Source organism: Dendrobates tinctorius, unplaced genomic scaffold (genome assembly GCF_039654945.1).
Source record: "Dendrobates tinctorius isolate UK_male_01 unplaced genomic scaffold, ASM3965494v1 ptg000321l, whole genome shotgun sequence".
NCBI classification, from domain to species: domain Eukaryota; kingdom Metazoa; phylum Chordata; class Amphibia; order Anura; family Dendrobatidae; genus Dendrobates; species Dendrobates tinctorius.
In genome coordinates this window covers 1,346,034-1,365,058 of record NW_027361988.1, presented here as the reverse complement: position 1 = coordinate 1,365,058, position 19,025 = coordinate 1,346,034, and the positions used below count along the sequence as shown (strand labels likewise).

The following is a 19,025-nucleotide window of genomic DNA, read 5'->3' as shown; positions in this document are numbered from 1 at the left end:
GGAGATCTCCCCTATGATGTGTAGACGGCTGTGAAGGTCTTGTGCTCAGTCTTGTTTTATCCACCAGTATTATATGTTTTATACTTGTGTAATGAGAGCGGTGGAGATGGCAGGATTAGAGCTGATCATAGATGGGACTTCTCCATCTGTCTGTGACTTTTACAATATTTGTTTCAGGGTGAAGATCTGACCCATATTAATACTACAGAGACATATGTGAGGGGTGATGAGCGGTGTAAAGAGGAGATTCCCACATATGACTACCCAGGTGAGTAGGGACCACTGAATGTAGAGAAGTCACAGATTCCTCTCAGTCACCAGCTGTGGCTGCTTTATCGGTGGTGTAGTCCGGCCATATTACCATGATCACCATTTTGCCTCTAGACCACAACATTCTCCTCCACCCAAAACTGTTCAAATGACTTTGGGCATTGAAAGCCCTTTTCTATAGAACTTACAACCAATTACATTGTTTTCGATCCTAAGGAATTCAGATTACTGCACAATCTCTCCTGAAATGGGGAGCAATATTATTTCCTCTAATCTTCTGGTCAGGATCCATAGTAGCTCCAATGGTCCACCATAAATGAGGGCAACTCTGGTTTACTGTTGTGTAATCTGTATTTGTAGTTTTCAGTTAATGAGATTCTCGTGCTCTGGGGCGGGGCTGTTGGTGGGGCTGTGGGTGGGGCTGTGGGCGGGGCTTTATGTGGTGCTCTGATTACATATTCATCTGTATCGGCTTATGACAGGTCGCTGACCCCTCACTGACCTGCCCCCATTATTACATAATGCATATAATAGCATTGATATTATTGGTGATAATGCCTATAATATTGTGGCTATTGTGAGGCTTAGAAAGAAATTACATCCAGCACAATGTCACCGGTGATGGCGGCGCCTGCGCAGTAGCCTCTATATCAACTATATCAAATTTTTTTTGTTAGGAAGTTATAAGGGTTAAAAGTTGACCAGCGATTTCTCATTTTTACAACAAAATTTACAAAACCATTTTTTTAGGGACCACCTCACATTTGAAATGAGTTTGGGGGGTCAATATGACAGAAAATACCCAAAAGTGACACCATTCTAAAGAGTGCACCCCTCAAGGGGCTCAAAACCACATTCAAGAAGTTTATTAACCCTTCAGGTGCTTCACTGGAATGAATGAAATGTGGAAGGAAAAAATAAACATTTACTTTAATTTTCTTTCACAAAAATTTTCCTTTAGACCTATTTTTTTTTCACTTTCGCCAGGGTAACAGGAGAAAATGGACGATACGTTTTGTTGTGCAATTTCTCCTGAGCATGCCGATACCCCATATGTTGGGGAAATCTACTGTTTGGGCGCACGGCAGGGCTCGGAAGGGAAGGAGCGCCATTTGACTTTTTGAATGTAAAATATGCTGGAATAATTAGTGGTTGCCATGTCGTGTTTGTCGAGCCCCTGATGTGCCTAAACAGTGGAAACCCCCAACAAGTGACACCATTTTAGAAACTAGACCCCTTAGGGAACTTATCCAGATGTGTATTGAGCACCTTCAACCCACAGGTGCTTCACAGAAGTTTATAACATGGCGCCATGCAAATAAAAAAAAAAATACGATTTTTCACAAATCTTTTTAGCTCCATATTTTGCATTTTCATAAGGGGAACAGGAGAAATTGCTCCATACAATTTGTTGTGCAATTTCTCCTGAGCTCGCCGATACCCCACATGTGGGAGAATACCACTGTTTCGGCGCATGGCATGGCTTGGAAGGGAAGCTGCGCTGTATTGGAGAGCAGATTTTGCTGGAAGTGTTTGTGGGTGACATGTCACATTGTCAGAGCCCCTGAGGTGCCAGAACAGCATAAGCCCCAAAAGTGACTGCATTTTACCAAATACTACCCTGAATGAGTTCTTCTAGTGGTGCAGTGAGCATACTGACCCCACAGCTGTTCCATAGAAAATTATACCATTGGGCAGTGAAGAAAAAATAATTACTGTATTTTTTGGACTATAAGACGCACCCCAAATTTTCAAAAGGAAAATAGGGGAGAAAAATGTGCAAAATGGGGGTCCATCTTACATCCGAATTCAGCTTACCGGGGGGGTGGAATCAGCACAGGTGCAAGAGTGGTCACAGACGTTGTTCGGTGGTCCAGGCTGGTGCGGTGGCCTCCGGAAGCTCCCATTCCAGGCTGGTGTGGCAGCGGTGCTCTGTGCTTGGGTGGAAGTGCTCTGCGTTGGGTCGGCAGCGCTCCACCTGTGGCGGCGGCAGCGCTCTGTGCTGGGGCAGCGGCACTCTGTGCTGCGTGGGGGGCTTTGCCGCCATTTTGTCAAAGCCTTAAGCCCCTGCAGCTCCATTGCTGTGATGCGATGGCCTCCGGGAGAATGGCAGGTGGGGGCGGCACATGCTCAGATTTAGATCTCGGCAACGAGATCTCGGGGCGAGATCTGAATCTGAGCATGCGCCGTTCACAGCGGCCATTTTTCTGGAGACCACCGCATCGTAACAATGAAACTGCAGGGGTCTCTGGACTTTGACAAAATTCCAGTGGAGCCCTCCACGCAGCACAGAGCGCCGCCGCAACAGCATTTGTAAGTAAATTCCTACTATAAGACGCATCCCCATTTCCCCACTAAATTTTTTGGCAAAAAGTGCGACTTATAGTCTGAAAAATATGGTACATTTTTATCACTAAAATGTTGTTTTAACCCCAGATATTACATTGGAAATTAGGTAGATAGGTAAATGTTCACTACACCCATAGATGAATTCACAGAGGGGGGTCATTTCTAATTCCCAGAGGGGTGTCATTTCTAAAATGGGGTCACTTCAGGGGGGATTCTGCTGTTGTGGCACTTTGGAGAGCCGCTAAGTGCTAGAACAACAGAATCCCCCCTGAAGTGACCCCATGTTGGAAATGACACCCCTCTGGGAATTCATCTATGAATATAGTGACCATTTTCTCCTCATGGATGATTTCCAGAAACTCGTAGTGGAAGTTTTAGAGCAAAAATTGCAAAAATGTCATTGTAGTGCCCAATATATTGTGCCCAGCTTGTGTCTCTGGAGACCTCCCCCCACCTACCCCCGGAAATTGTTACGTCAGCTCTACTCAAATGTGTCTGTCACTAAATAAACCAAATGCTTGAATGTCAAAAGAGTTCAAAAACGTGGTTCTGTGTGGAAGATTGTAAAGCCGTCATGGAGGCATAAGGCTGGCAGTGATGGGCATTGTGGGTAATAATAGCGGGGATCATGCCTCATTCCTCTCTAGGAGCATACACGACATCTTCTCTGGGGGTTCTTTCTTGTTTCAGTTACTGGGATGAGTGCAATAAAATGTCGCTCAGTGAGTCTTCTGACGTCTTAAGATTATAAAGGATTGGTGGGGACAAAATTCTCAAAAACAAGATTTTCAGTGACCTTTTCCTGATAATCAAGGAAAGTATCTGCATTTCCGGCTTTTTTGTATAACACAAAAGAATTATATGTGGCCACCTGAAACAAATACATGACTAACTTTTTATACCAGATATATGATTTTCTTGATACCTGGTATGGCTGTAGAACCTGATCTGCAAGGTCCACACCCCCATATATTTGTTGTAGTCAATGACAGACACAGGTTTTGGAGTAGTGGATCCCTGTTGGTCTGCAGTGGCCCTTGTGGCATCTGTGTGGATCGAGCTCAGGATAAAAATATCTTTATCCTTAAGGCCCCGTCTCACTAAGCAATCTTGGTAGCGAGATCGCTGCTGAGTCACAACTTTAGTGACGTAACAGCGATCTCACCAGCGAGATTGCTGTGTGTGACAGCGATCAGCGAGCGGCCCCCCTGCCGGTATCGCTGATCGCTGCAAGAAATCTCTGGACATTTCTTTTGTCGCTGGTCGCCCGCTGGCTAGCACGCATCGCTGTGTGTGACAGGCGGGAGACCAGCGATCAGGAGTAAAAAAATAATAAAAAAAATAAAAAATAGAGTTATTCTCACCTTCCGATGTCCCGTTCAGCCATCCTGCCTCTCTCCACGCTCCGGTCCCAGTGATCCTTTGCATGAATGACCGCGAGACTTTGTTATCCCTCGAGACCGTGACATCTCGCGTTCATTCGTGCAAAGGATCACTGGGACCGGAGCGTGGAGAGAGGCAGGATGGCTGAACGGGACGTCGGAAGGTGAGAATAACTTTATTTTTTATTTTGATTCTATTTTCTACAGCGATAGCCAGCGATGTCGGGCGATCACATAGCGACTTACTAGCGATCCTGACACCTTCATATCGGTGTCGGGATCGCTGGTGAGTCGCTTAGTGTGACGGGGCCTTTATACTTAAGGGCAAGCAGCTCTCCATTGTGTAAAGCCCCTGACTGCCACTTTCAGAACTTTTTGCTGACCAATGATTGTGGAAACACCTGACGGTTTTTGCGAATAGTCCCACAAGCCCCTATGTTATGTTCAACCAGACTTTTAAATAGAGGTATGCTGGTGTAGTAGTTGTCAAGTTACAGAATGTAGCCTTTTTGTAAAAATGGAGTTATCAGCTCCCAAACGATTTTTCCCTATGTCCCCAGATAAGTAGGGCGTCCTGGTGGGTTTAGTTCGCTGTCTTTCCCCTCATAAATGCGAAAAGCTGATGTGTACCCGGTTGAACTCTCGCACATTTTATAGAGCTTTATTCCAAAAATTGCCCTCTTAGAAGGAATAAATTGCTTGAGGTGCAGTCTTCCTTTTCCTTTTCTGTGATGATGGGTCTGATTTTGAATAGTCTGTCATGTTCAGGGACATTTCTGGGCAGGCATTGACTATTGTCATTAAAATGACAAAATCTCATGAGCATTTCATAACAGGTCCTACGAAGAACAGCAGAAAACATAGTGGTGGCTTGAACAGGGCGGTTGGACCAATATGACCGAATGGTTATTTTTTTTAACAAGTTCCATATTGAATGTAAGTCCTAAAAATGCTTTCCTTTCTAGGACATTAGTTGGTGTCCATAAATTTGACCTAGCACAATAGGATCGTGGATTCTGGCTGATGAATTGGGACACATATAAATTTGTAGGACAATATGCTCTAGCAAGCTATCTGTCATAAACAAATTAAAAAAATAATTGGTCCAAAATTTTCCACCTCCACATTTATACCAGGAATGGCATTAAAATTAGGGATGAATGGAGTAGCCGAATCCGAAGCCTCCCATCTGGGAAATGCTACATCAAGAGGCAAAGCCCCTTGGACATTGGTATGCGCCAATTCACGAGCACTAGGGACAGCGCTAGTACTGGGCATTGTTCCCTGAGTTGGAGACATTTCTCCAGAAGCGCTATTTGTCCTTCTTGTTGTACTGGTCCTTGTGTGAGGATGGACCGGAATCACTGCTCATTTCTGAGCTATCACTGTCGCTGCTACTAAAGCCCTCGAAATCCACATCACCATCTGACACTGCACTTTCTTCACTGTCAGAGCATAAAAGTGTATAAGCCTCCTCTGCACTATAATACTGACGGGCCATTTTATTCGTTTATAGTTTTTTTTTCCGGAAACTCTCACGTAACATGACTGACGTGACCAAATTATTGGGGAGACAATTGAGAAAAGCCTAATTCTTTAGCCTACCCCAAACTGTAGAATAAACCCTAACTTTAGCCTAACAGTAACCCTAACTTTAGCCTAACAGTAACCCTAACTTTAGCCTAACAGTAACCCTAACTTTTGCCTAACAGTAACCCCAACTTTTGCCTAACAGTAACCCAACTTTTGCCTAACAGTAACCCAACTTTTGCCTAACAGTAACCCAACTTTTGCCTAACAGTAACCCAACTTTTGCCTAACAGTAACCCAACTTTTGCCTAACAGTAACCTTAACTTTCGCCTGACAGGAACCCTTTAGCCCCCGTCTCACATAGCGATTTTGTGACGATTTTGTGACGCATCAGCGATCTCGCCTGCGTTCTCGCTACTTGTGACACATAGTGGCGATTGGGCCCCTGCTGCGGTGTTGCTGATCATGCTCGAATGTCCTGGGCCATTTTTTGATCGCTGGTGTCCCGCTGGCCAGCATGCATCGCTGTGTTTGACAGGGACAATGAGGAATGACCTCAGTACTACAGGTCTGAGAGACTGGGTCCCAACGACTGTCGTATCATTCTATATCGCTGCTGCATCGCTGTGAGATCTGACTTTGACATCTCACCAGCGACCATGTAGCGATGCACCAGCGATCCCTATTAGGTCATATCATTGTCGGGATCGCTGGTGCATCGCCAAGCGTGACAGTACTCTTACTTTAGCCCCAACACTAACCCAACCTATAGCATTAACTCTAACCTGCCTTGACTAAGGGTGCTGAGACTCTAGAAATGCCTTGAGAACGCAAGCATCTGTATTTTCTATGCAGGCATTTTAACTTCCTCTTTGTAACGTCTGATGTGAATAAAGAAATCTGTTTTCACAACATCGTGGAGCTGGAGAACTTCTTCCAATTATTTTTGCCTATGTAACATTGATTGGTTTCTTTATATTTGATATTTGGGAGGCAGAATGAACCAACAGTTGAACACCACACACTACTGGCTCATCCAACAAGGTTTTCTATTAGACTGTGAACTGTCATTGTCTTGGTAAATAATTAAAGCTTTTTACATAGCTTGCCATTTTTATGGACAGTTTAAGTAGAAATGTTCAAAAATATAAAACTCAAGGATATTTTATTAAAAAAATTGTTTTTTATCCTAGAAGATGACTGTACCAAGCGATCAGAGGGACAGCTGACATCTTCAATTTTTAAATCTAATGATCTTGAGATCCTACAAGATACAACTGAAGTGAATGCCATTACTCCAGATATATCATCACCTATTCACAGTAAAGATCTGTCATCTGATCCTATGAAACAGGTCACATCTTCTGATTCTTTACCGATTACTAAGGAAATTCAAAGTCACAAAAGAGACATTAAAAAACAAACTGCTCCTAAAGCAAAGAAGCCATTTTCATGTTCAGAATGTGGGAAATGTTTTAACAAGAAATCACAATTGGTTAATCACCATAGATCTCACACAGGGGAGAAGCCTTTTTCCTGTTCAGAATGTGGGAAATGTTTTAGCCGGAAAGAGCATCTTATTAATCACCAGAGAACTCACACAGGGGAGAAGCCGTTTTCCTGTTCAGAATGTGGGAAATGTTTTAAACAGAAAGAGCATCTTATTAATCACCAGAGAACTCACACAGGGGAGAAGCTTTTTTCGTGTTCAGAATGTGGGAAATGTTTTACTCAGAAACCAAATCTCATTACACATCAAAGAATTCACACAGCAGAGAAGCCATATTCATGTTCAGAATGTGAGAAATATTTTAAATGGAAAGTAAGTCTTGATAGCCATCAAAGAACCCACACAGGGGAGAAGCCTTTTTCCTGTTCAGAATGTGGGAAATGTTTTAAAAGGAAAATATATCTTGATCGCCATCAGAGAACTCACACAGGGGAGAAGCCTTTTTCCTGTTCAGAATGTGGGAAATGTTTTAGCCGGAAAGAGCATCTTATTAATCACCAGAGAACTCACACAGGGGAGAAACCTTTTTCCTGTTCAGAATGTAGGAAATGTTTTAACCAGAAAGAGCATCTTATTAATCACCAGAGAACTCACACAGGAGAGAAGCTTTTTTCATGTTCAGAATGTGGGAAATGTTTTACTCAGAAACCAAATCTTGTTACACATCAGAGAATTCACACAGCAGAGAAGCCATATTCATGTTCAGAATGTGGGAAATATTTTAAATGGAAAGTAAGTCTTGAAAGCCATCAGAGAACTCACACAGGGGAGAAGCCTTTTTCCTGTTCAGAATGTGGGAAATGTTTTACTCATAATTCAAATCTTGTTAGACATCAGAGAATTCACACAGCAGAGAAGCCATATTCATGTTCAGAATGTGGGAAATGTTTTAAATGGAAAGTAAGTCTTGATCGCCATCAGAGAACTCACACTGGGGAGAAGCCTTTTTCATTTTCTTAATGTGGGAAATGTTTTACTTGGAAATCAACTGTTAATAAACATCAGAGATGTCACATAGGGGAGAAGCCTTTTTTATGTTCATAATGTTGGAAACGTTTTAACCAAAATTAGATCTTCTTAAATGGGTTGTCTCTTGTCATTCCTCATGTTTGCTGACAAAAGGATAAAACTAAACTTTATTAACTCAAAATGTAAAACTATACCCATAAATTTACCCCCTGAAGGTTAGTCAGAAGATGACTAATAGAAAAAACATGTACCCCACGTTTCAGTAGATAGGGTGATAGGGTATACACACTCACTCTCCAAGCCTCTCATTTCTGTGAGTTTTGTCATCCTCACCAAAGGCGACTCATCAGCAGACTACATTTAATATTGACCTATATTCAAGCCAGACTAGATGGAAAAAAAGCTAAAATCATGTATCATGTTATCCGAAACAGTCAGAAAACTAGCCCCATATTGGCAGATCCCAGACCTCAAACTATATACTGTGTAAGTTTATAAGCCCCTCCAGTGTCAGGAATAGATAGTATGTGAACATACAGTATAATTCTTGCGTTTTCTCCTATAGGGACTGCCCTAGTTTGGTAATGTAACTGCTGTTAATTAGTAGTGCAGACAAATTGTCCTAGACTAAACTCATTATGTACCACTCAGGGAGAACTTACCTGCTCCAAAGATCATTAGCAGCTTCTAACTAATGGCCATGCTGCGGTCTGTCAGGGAATGAGTGCAATATCGGTATAGAGACTAGGGATATGTGCAGTCATAATGTCTGGGAGATCTGTGCCATTATTTAGTATGAATATGGAAATTATCTCTGAAAGTAAAGTGTTCCCTGAGCGGTATCTACGGGATTTTCACATACTATCTATTCCTGACACTGGAGGGGCTTATAAACTTACACAGTATATAGTCTGAGGTCTGGGGTCGCCCAATATGTGGCTAGTTTTCTGACTGTTTCGGATAACATGATACATGATTTTAGGGTTTTCTTCATCTAGTCCCGCTTGAATATAGTTCAATATTAAATAATCTCCTGATGAATGAATGATGAATCCAATGAATATTCATTTCTCTTAAGTAGCAGCACATGTGACTGCCGGCAGCAGCAGGATGTCGGTGGCTGATACTGCACTCTACTGAAGAGCAATGAATACTCACCGTGATCTTTGAGGAACAGTCCTGGCGAGTACTCTGGCAAATATAATATTTTTTTTGTTTTCTGATGGGGCCATGCATACCAGGATGGGGGTGGGGGCAATAGGGATGGGGCCATACATAACAGGATCGGGATGGGGGCCAATCGTACCAGAATAGAGATGGGGCCCTGCGTACCAGGGTGAAATGGGGGCCCTGCATACTAGTATAGGGATGAAGGCGATCATTCCTGTCAGGATAGGGATGAGGGATCCATGCATTCCAGGATAGGGGATGAGGGATCCATGCATACCAGGATAGGGATGAGGGATCCATGCATACCAGGGTAGGGGATGAGGGATCCATGCATACCAGGATAGGGGATGAGGGATCCATGCATACCAGGATAGGGATGAGGGGTCCATGTATACCAGGGTAGGGATGAAGGGGCCATGTGTATCAGGATAGGGATGAGGGGGCCATATATACCAGGATAGGGGATATTAAGTACAGAATTGACCACATTTTTTGCTTCAATTTTTTTCCTAATTTCCTCCTCTAAACCTAGGTGTGTGTTTATAGTCCAAAAAATACGGTATATATCTTAAATAATAGAGTGACACACTGGCGCTAGTCCACTTGGCCCAGAAGAAAAAATTGGGCGTTCCCAGATGCTGCTGGTGATTGACAGGTTCTGTGCTAATACCTGCTAAAAAGAGACAAGCTTAAAATAGTAATTACACCGTGCTATACTGGGAAAGACAAGGGTTAACATTAGACTACTCACTTGATAATGAATAGAAAAAACAAGATGTCCTGGAGGCTGGTTGCCTGGTCTTGGAAATATGGATAGCTGGCACAAAAAGTGAGATGAATAAATGAATGAATAAATAAATAAAGCCTATTTTTTTTTTTTTGGTTTTGTTTTAGAAAATAAGCTACTTACTTGTTAGTGTATAGAAAAAACGCAATGCCCTTAAGGCTGATCGCTTTGTCTTGAAAATGTAAGTAGCTGCCAATAAAGTGAATGAATAAATAAAGAAGTAGAGTACGCTTATCTTACAAAAAAGGGGGGGCAACCCCTTAAGGGTTAAAAGAGATTCTGATAGACTTACTTATTAATGAACCCGACCATAAGTGCATCCAACCTTGGAACTGTTACTGGGATATTGGCTGGCACATGTCCCCTAATCCTGGTTTAAATATAATTACTAATAAAAAAAAAAGATTTGAATATCAGAAAAAAAGCCAAAAGGTACCAAGGAATAATGATAGATGGTTGGGGTGGAGGCTGAGGCTAACCTTGCCGAATGCTTGTGGCTGAATATCCTTAGATAAATCAAGAGCACCTGGTACTAGACTGTTCTATGCAGAGGCAGACCTGTGACATGGGTGAGGGTTAGAGGAGGCTTGTGCTGGCTGGTATAGTGCAGGGAGGGTGGCACTTACTTGGAAGCTGGTGGTCGGTGGTGCAGTCAAGCGTGCTAGATGGGGTGGGTGATGACCGCTGCTTCTGGGCAGTGAAGCAGTGCGGATCCCCGCTACCTTGTGTGCTCCGGCCATGAGCGGCGCTGAGGTCGGCGTGTGGTGGGGGCAGGGTGTAGCGTGACGTCACACTGGGAAAGGACGGTGGCTGGCTAATGGCACAAAACCAACGCGTTTCGAGAGAACGTCTCTCTTCATCAGGGTTGTGCCTGCCATTGCATAGAGCGTCCTTATAAAGTATCCTGAAGCCCTGCAGAGTAATCACCTGACCCACAGCTGCCTGATAAGAAAGCCTCAATAGGAAGGAGAGATTGTGGATTCAGTGAGAATCAGAAAGGGAGGAGGGGAGGACGGCAGTGTCTGCATCTAACCCTAAAGCAAGTAGAGGTTGCATGAGACTGAATCCAAATGGATGGACATAGAGAATATGTGTATATAAAAGGGAATGAATGATGAGATTAAGAAAGACATAAATAAAATATGCATGTGGTGTAACCTTTATTTATTAACATAATTAAAATAGATTAAAAAATGAGAATGCAAATATATATATAAAAAATATATATATCAAGAATAATACTAACAATAGGAAAAAATATAAAAATTAAAATAAAAAGTATGTGCATATTTCAAAAAGCCCCATTTTATCGGGCCCTGTTCATTTATGGGCTGATCAAAAGGTCCGACATTCATATGAAATCATGTCCATACTTCTGATGTAGCTTCACTTTTAAGCCCTTTTGTTTGGGGCTTAAAACTTGTACCACAAAGTGAGGAAAAAACTAGAACGCATAGAGCTCAATTTCGTGATTCAAACCTGCTGGGGCTAGTGTCCAGGGTAAAAATCCATCTGGATTCCACTCGGGACATTGCTTTGAGATAGTCGCCCCTTCTATGATTTGGCTTAACTAATTGTATGCCCATATAGGAGACACCTCTGCGTGATCGATTGTGCATGTCTGCAAAGTGGCGGGACAATGGATGTCCCTTATATCCCTTTCTAATGTTGTTAAGGTGCTCCTTGATCCTTACTTGCAGAGGTCTCTTAGTTCTGCCTACATACAATATGGAATCCAGATGGATTTTTACCCTGGACACTCTAGCCCCAGCAGGTTTGAATCACGAAATTGATTGTGTTATGGAGCCAGTTTGTTGACTGCTAAAGCAAAAAAGGAAAAACTATACAAATAGTTTAAATCAGGGGTCTCAAACATGCGGCCCGCGGTGCACCACATGTCTCACTCCCGAGGCAAGGGGAAGGCATGCATTCAGGAGCGGCGATGGCATTGGCTGTTCTGTGTGCACACACTGCACAGGACCTGTGATGAGGTCACAGGAGGGGGAGGAGTCAGGGATCACATGATCAGGGGCCTCAGTGTGTGCAGGATGGACACTGCTGACCACCCCCGGGTTAGCCCCCCCTTAGTGAGAATTTGGGTAAAAAATGACTACATTCATTAGATCTTTGTTAGATCCGGTTTGATCAACCAAAACTAACATTAGATCACCCCTACAAAATTAGATATTTACGATCTTTTTCAGGGGGGGCTAACCCGTAGCTAGCCCCCCAACTATGAAATTTGCCGTTTTTTGGATGGATTCTGATAGATATTCGTTAGATCCGGTTTGATCAGCAAAAACTAGCGTTAGATCTCCATTCGTTCCCGAGATATTGGGGGTGTCAGTTGGGGGGTTAGCCCCCCCTAATTTGAAATTTGCCATTTTTTGGATGGATTCTGATAGATATTCGTTAGATCCGGTTTGATCAGCAAAAATTAATGTTAGATCTCCTTTCGTTCCCGAGATATTGGGGGTGTCAGGTGGGGGGTTAGGTACGGGTTAGCCCCCCCTAATTTGAAATTTGCCGCTTTTTGGATGGATTCTGATAGATATTCGTTAGATCCGGTTTGATCAGCAAAAATTAATTTTAGATCTCTTTTCGTTCCCGAGATATTTCCGATCTTTTTCTGGGGAGGGCTAACCCGTAGCTGTTTCCCCGATAACTTGAATAAGGATACAAGCCTTCTGAACTGCTCGTACTAGAAATGTTGAGGCTGCTTTAAAATAGGGGGGTAAAAAAAAGGCCTGCATGTAGGAAGAAAAAAAAGTGCTAATATTTTGAGCACTAGCAGTTCAGTAAGTTACTGTCCCCGTTCCAGCAAACAGGGAAGCAAACTATTATATTTGGTTCTGTCCAGCCTCTCCTTTGGACAGAGAAGCTGAATATAACTATACGATGTCCTTGTGAACTCAGCCTACGCTAAGGGCATTTACGGACCATTTTCATATACCGTAACTGAAACCAAACTAGATTTCAAAATTAGTTATATGTCAAAAGCAATAAGTAAAAGAGGACTATCTGTTAATTCTCAAAGAGTAACTAAACTCTTCTATTTCATAAGTGGGCAGGGAGGGGGCATATATATTTACTTCTATATAGATGTAGGGTCTACAGATTCTGAAAGTGCCCCCAAGTTACCCCGCCAACCATCCACCGGATTTTTATTTCTTCAGCCGACTGGCAAAAGGGGAGAGCAATGTGACCGTGGTCCTAATTGGCTGGTTGCTGTTAGAGCTAGCAGCCAGCCAATCAGGAGTTTGGCCACAGTGCTAGCCATGCCCGTGATATCATGCAGATCATGGAAGAAAAGGAAATCTAGTGGACAGCTGTGGAAATTGTAAGGGGAAATTTGAAGGCACTTACAAGAGTCTTTAGACTCTGCATATAAATACAGTACAGGTTAGTATGCAAATCTCAGTGGCTTTCACTGCCACACTGTACCAACCAAGAAGAAACAAAAAAAATGTAAATTTGCATGGATTTCTACAGACAATACATGTAATACAAGTAACAACCCTCACATACCCCCATCTTCAGCAATAATGCCCCCAAAGTCAGTAATGTTGCCTTCGCTTTGCTCTCCTGTGTGTCCCGAGTCCCACTCCTCACCACCTGCTGCACAGCAATATGGCTTACATGGCAGCAGGAGCGAGTGGCTGCATGGAGCTCATCATCCCGCTCACCTACAGGAGGGCTGCGGCTGTCTGAGCTGATCCGACATCTGCAGTCTGGGTCCGGACGCTTAGGAGGCAGTGACACACAGCAGCGCTTGCCAAGCTCCTCACAGGCTGAGCACAGCTACAGCCTCTACTAGGAGCTAAGCCGGCCTCGGAGGAGCGCCCCGACCGCCACACACTTCTTTCTATCCAAAGACGGTTCCTCCATTCCGAAGTAGGGTTTTTGTATGAGTGGAGAAAAACTAAAAGGAAAATGGAGATAAATTTATTCAAATATGTTTAATCATAGAATACCAATAATAATTTACAATACATATTCACGAAAGATGTAGGCTGTATCTGAAGAATAGAAGGACTGAAAATTCCCATGAGTGCCAAATAACTCAAACAAAGGAAAGAAGAAGAAGAACAGTAACACCCCGGTGTTGGGGTGAAGGAGAACAGTAACACCCCGGTGTTGGGGTGAAGGAGAACAGTAACACCCCGGTGTTGGGGTGAAGGAGAACAGGAACACCCCGGTGTTGGGGTGTTAGTGATCTTCTTTGTTTTGTTTGAGCTACTTTGCACTCATGGGAATTTTCAGTCCTTCTATTCTTCAGATACAGCCTACATCTTTCGTGAATATGTATTGTAAATTATTATTGGTATTCTATGAGATTAAACATTTGAATAAAATTATATCTAGTCACATTAGTAATTTTCTTTGTTTTTTGTATAAGTCAAACCCCGATAACTCAGGAACTCCGTCTAGATGTTAAAATGTAGGTGTTCTATTTATATTACAGGGATCTGCAGTCCTAAACTTTCAGGTTTTCACTGTTAAATATCTATTTCTGTAAGGTATTACTTTTACTTGTGTTTTTGTACTAATAAGATTTATTTTTTTGATAATTAAATTGATTAAAAATGAGACCACATGAGGAGTTTTTGTTTAGTCTATGTACAGGCTTTTTTAACCCCTTGACGACCGCCCATTGACTTTTGCCGACGGGGCTAGCCGGGCCTTATTCATCCACCATAGAGTTTTCACGTCGGGCGGGGAATGGCAGCCCCAGCTAGCCCCATCGGCAATCACGGGATCCCAGCTGTCCTACCGTCAGCTGGGATCCCAACCCCCAAAAATTAAATATTTTAATATTTATTCCACACGGTAAACACCATAAAAAATAAAAAAAGCCATAATTTCTATTTTTTTCACTGTTTGAGTCACAAAAAAAGGCATAAAACGCGATTAAAAAATCGGATATATTTCAAAATGGTCCGAATAAGAACTACAACTCTTCCCACAAAAAATGAGGCATCCCACAGCTCCGTAGTCAGACAAATAAAAGCACTACGGGGCTGCGCATGCGGCGAGACCAAATCCTCTCCAATTATTTAAAAAAAACCATTTTACTTTTTAAAAGTAGTGAAAAGAAAAAAAATTACATAAATTTGGTTTCGGTGTGTCCGACCTGACACGGAGAATAAAGATATTCTGCTATTTTTACCGCACGGGAAACTAACTAAAAATAAAACTCAAAAAACATTAGCGTAATTAATTTTTTTTTAAATTTTGCCTCTCCTAAAAAATAAATAAAAGTTATACAAAACATTATTTGCACTCCAAAGTGGTGCCAAGGAAAAATACAACTTGCTAGCTATGCAAAAAACAAGCCACCTGTACTTTGAAATTTGCCGGTTTTTATATGGATTCTGATAGATATTCGTTAGATCCGTTTGAGCAGCGGCGACTTCGACGGGGGCCAGTTGTGGGCAGCATCAGGACTTCACTGGCGATGTGTCGCGGCGAGGAAGGGGGACAGTGTGCTGCGATGATTGCGAAGAGGCGAGCCTGTAGGCATCATGGGGGACGAGAATGACTCACTGACCGAACTTTCAGATTGTCCCACTCACTCACCACCTCCTCACTTCACTCTCTCTCTGTTGGTCTCCCCCAATTGGACCCCTCCTCTTCTCCATCTACACCTCAGGACCGCTGCTAAAACGGATCTAACGAATATCTATCAGAATCCATCCAAAAAACGGCAAATTTCAAATTAGGGGGGGCTAACCCGTACCTAAACCCCACCTGACACCCCCAATATCTCGGGAACGAAAGGAGATCTAACGTTAATTTTTGCTGATCAAACCGGATCTACGAATATCTATCAGAATCCATCCAAAAAATGGCAAATTTCAAATTAGGGGGGGCTAACCCGTACCTAACCCCCCACCTGACACCCCCAATATCTCGGGAACGAAAGGAGATCTAACGCTAATTTTTTCTGATCAAACCGGATCTAATGAATATCTATCAGAATCCATCCAAAAAACGGCAAATTTCAAATTAGGGGGGGCTAACCCGTACTTAACCCCCCACCTGACACCCCCAATATCTCGGGAACGAAAGGAGATCTAACGTTAATTTTTTCTGATCAAACCAGATCTAATGAATATCTATCAGAATCCATCCAAAAAACAGCACATTTCAAATTAGGGGGGGCTAACCCGTACCTAACCCCTCACCTGACACCCCCAATATCTCGGGAACGAAAGGAGATCTAACGTTAATTTTTGCTGATCAAATCGGATCTAACGAATATCTATCAGAATCCATCCAAAAAACGGCAAATTTCAAATTAGGGGGGGCTAACCCGTACCTAACCCCCCACCTGACACCCCCAATATCTCGGGAACGAAAGGAGATCTAACGTTAATTTTTGCTGATCAAACCGGATCTAATGAATATCTATCAGAATCCATCCAAAAAACGGCAAATTTCAAATTAGGGGGGGTAACCCGTACCTAACCCCCCACCTGACACCCCCAATATCTCGGGAACGAAAGGAGATCTAACGTTAATTTTTGCTGATCAAACCGGATCTAATGAATATCTATCAGAATCCATCCAAAAAACGGCAAATTTCAAATTAGGGGGGGCTAACCCGTACCTAACCCCCGACATGACACCCCCAATATCTCGGGGACGAAAGGAGATCTAACGTTAATTTTTGCTGATCAAACCGGATCTAACGAATATCTATCAGAATCCATCCAAAAAACGGCAAATTTCATAGTTGGGGGCTAGCTACGGGTTAGCCCCCCCTGGAAAAGATCGTAAATATCTCATTTTGTAGGGGTGATCTAACGTTAGTTTTGGTTGATCAAACCGGATCTAACAAAGATCTAATGAATGTAGTCATTTTTTACCCAAATTCTCACTAAGGGGGGGCTAACCCGGGGGTGGTACACTGCTGTCTGTGTGGTGGTTGTCATGGTGCTGGATGAGGGAAGTTTATGTGTGGGTTCAGGAGGAGTTTACAGGGTGGATGGAGCAGAGCCGTGTGTGTATGAGGTGTACGGAGTGGAGCCGCGTGTGTACGAGGTGTACGGAGCGGAGCCGTGTGTGTACGAGGTGTACGGAGCGGAGCCGTGTGTGTACGAGGTGTATGGAGCGGAGCCGTGTGTATGAGGTGTACGGAGTGGAGCCCTGTGTGTACGAGGTGTACGGAGCGGAGCCGTGTGTGTACGAGGTGTACGGAGCGGAGCCGTGTGTGTACGAGGTGTACGGAGCGGAGCCGTGTGTGTACGAGGTGTACGGAGTGGAGCCCTGTGTGTACGAGGTGTACGGAGCGGAGCCCTGTGTGTACGAGGTGTACGGAGCGGAGCCCTGTGTGTACGAGGTGTACGGAGCGGAGCCCTGTGTGTACGAGGTGTACGGAGTGGAGCCGTGTGTGTACGAGGTGTACGGAGCGGAGCCCTGTGTGTACGAGGTGTACGGAGCGGAGCCCTGTGTGTACGAGGTGTACGGAGCGGAGCTGTGTGTGTACGAGGTGTACGGAGCGGAGCTGCGTGTGTACAAGGTGTATTAAGTTTGAAAGGAATGTGGCCCCCCAGCTCAAATTTTTTTTATGTGCGGCCCATTTACTCTGCCGAGTTTGAGATCCCTGGTTTAAATAATCAAGTAATGCTATAATAATCTCATCTCCATTCTTACCCTTTATGTAAATACTGAATGAGGGACACTTGTTAAGTCTAAAAATAGGTTACATGCCTCTGTATAAAGAGACAGAGAGAAAGAAACAGAGAGATTCTGCCAAGACATCCATACATCTCAAAAGGACAAGAGACAGGTCAGCAGCCATTTTACATCATGGCTCCATTATGAGAAACACGGATCGATTATTCTATAGGAAATAACCTAGGGGTTTTCAGCCTCGGTTGGAAGAATTCAGATTTGCCCTATTGACCATTGCTAAACCATGGATACGTTTGGACAAGCGAGGTTGTGATCCTCAGATCAATTGGTCTTTTACCTTGTATGGACTGTCATCTTCCTACGCTTGTCGTTACCTCCTCTCTCTGTGTGTGCCACAGCTGGGATTGTGACCCTGGAAGATCTGTAGTCACAGCTGCCATTATCCCGGCGGGTCAGTGGAGGGTGAGACTCTGTAATGTGCCCCATCTTGAGTACTGTGCTGGGACTGTTCTGCATGGTACTGTGTGCTGGGTGTTTGGACAGTGCTGAAATCATAAGTCTGCTGTGTATGGGCTGCTGCATGTGCTGAGATTACTCCATTGAGGATATCAACAGGCTCTTTAAATCCGACTGAAGGCAGAGATAAATCCTGGTGCACAGAAGTTTGTCTAATTCTGCTACTTTGTAATTGGGACCTCTCTGGATTATATGGATAAAGAGTTGGACATACAAAGGTTTTGCCAACCAGGTCTCAGCAGAGATGCCAGATAAAACACCAGAGGGTACAGAAACCACATCGCAGAATGAAGGTAAAAATTCCCTTTGCTTGCTGTCTTCTACAACATATTCAAATGGTACAACTTCCCACCTCTGATTGCTGTCTCATCTGCTGCAATAGACTCTAATGGTAAAAATTCCCTCTGCTTGCTGTCTTCTGCAACATATTCAAATGGTACAACTTCCCACCTCTGATTGCTGTCTCATCTGCTGCAATAGACTCTAATGGTAAAAATTCCCTCTGCTTGCTGTCTGCTGTCATCTGCTGCTTTACCATCTAGAAACATATTTTAATGTGTCTGCTAATTCATTGTTATAAATCATTTGGTGCATTGTACTTAAAACTCACTGTTGCATTTCCATGACTGGGATCAGTGTAGATCTTATCTGGTGGAGGTGTTAAAATAGATGTTGCCTGGCTGAATGTCTTTGATCATCCCAAAAAAAAACAACAACCCTGGTGTGCTGAGCCCAGCTGCCAAATTATCCTCAACCAGTTCCCACAATCCATCTCTTCTGACCCAGCAGTCTGGACTATAAATGTGAACCATTCTTAGGGGTGCACGCATGTGGGGGTGCACGCATCACAGAAGCAAAGCGTCACGAAGATAAGCGTCGGGATACAGCAGTTATTACATG

The 19,025-nt window shown here is 43.4% G+C and overlaps 1 protein-coding gene across 1 annotated transcript in view; it reads left to right on the top strand.

Annotated features, from left to right (window-relative positions):
• The window catches only part of LOC141073957 (uncharacterized), a 36,675-nt gene extending 28,546 nt beyond the window's left edge, over nt 1-8,129 (top strand). Inside the window, exons 3-4 of the mRNA XM_073561487.1 lie at nt 181-268; nt 6,726-8,129. Of these exons, the coding sequence (XP_073417588.1) occupies nt 181-268; nt 6,726-8,002 (1,365 nt within the window). The 3' untranslated portion in view covers nt 8,003-8,129. The remainder of the gene's footprint in view (nt 1-180; nt 269-6,725) is intronic.
• Nucleotides 8,130-19,025: the final 10,896 nt, after the last annotated feature.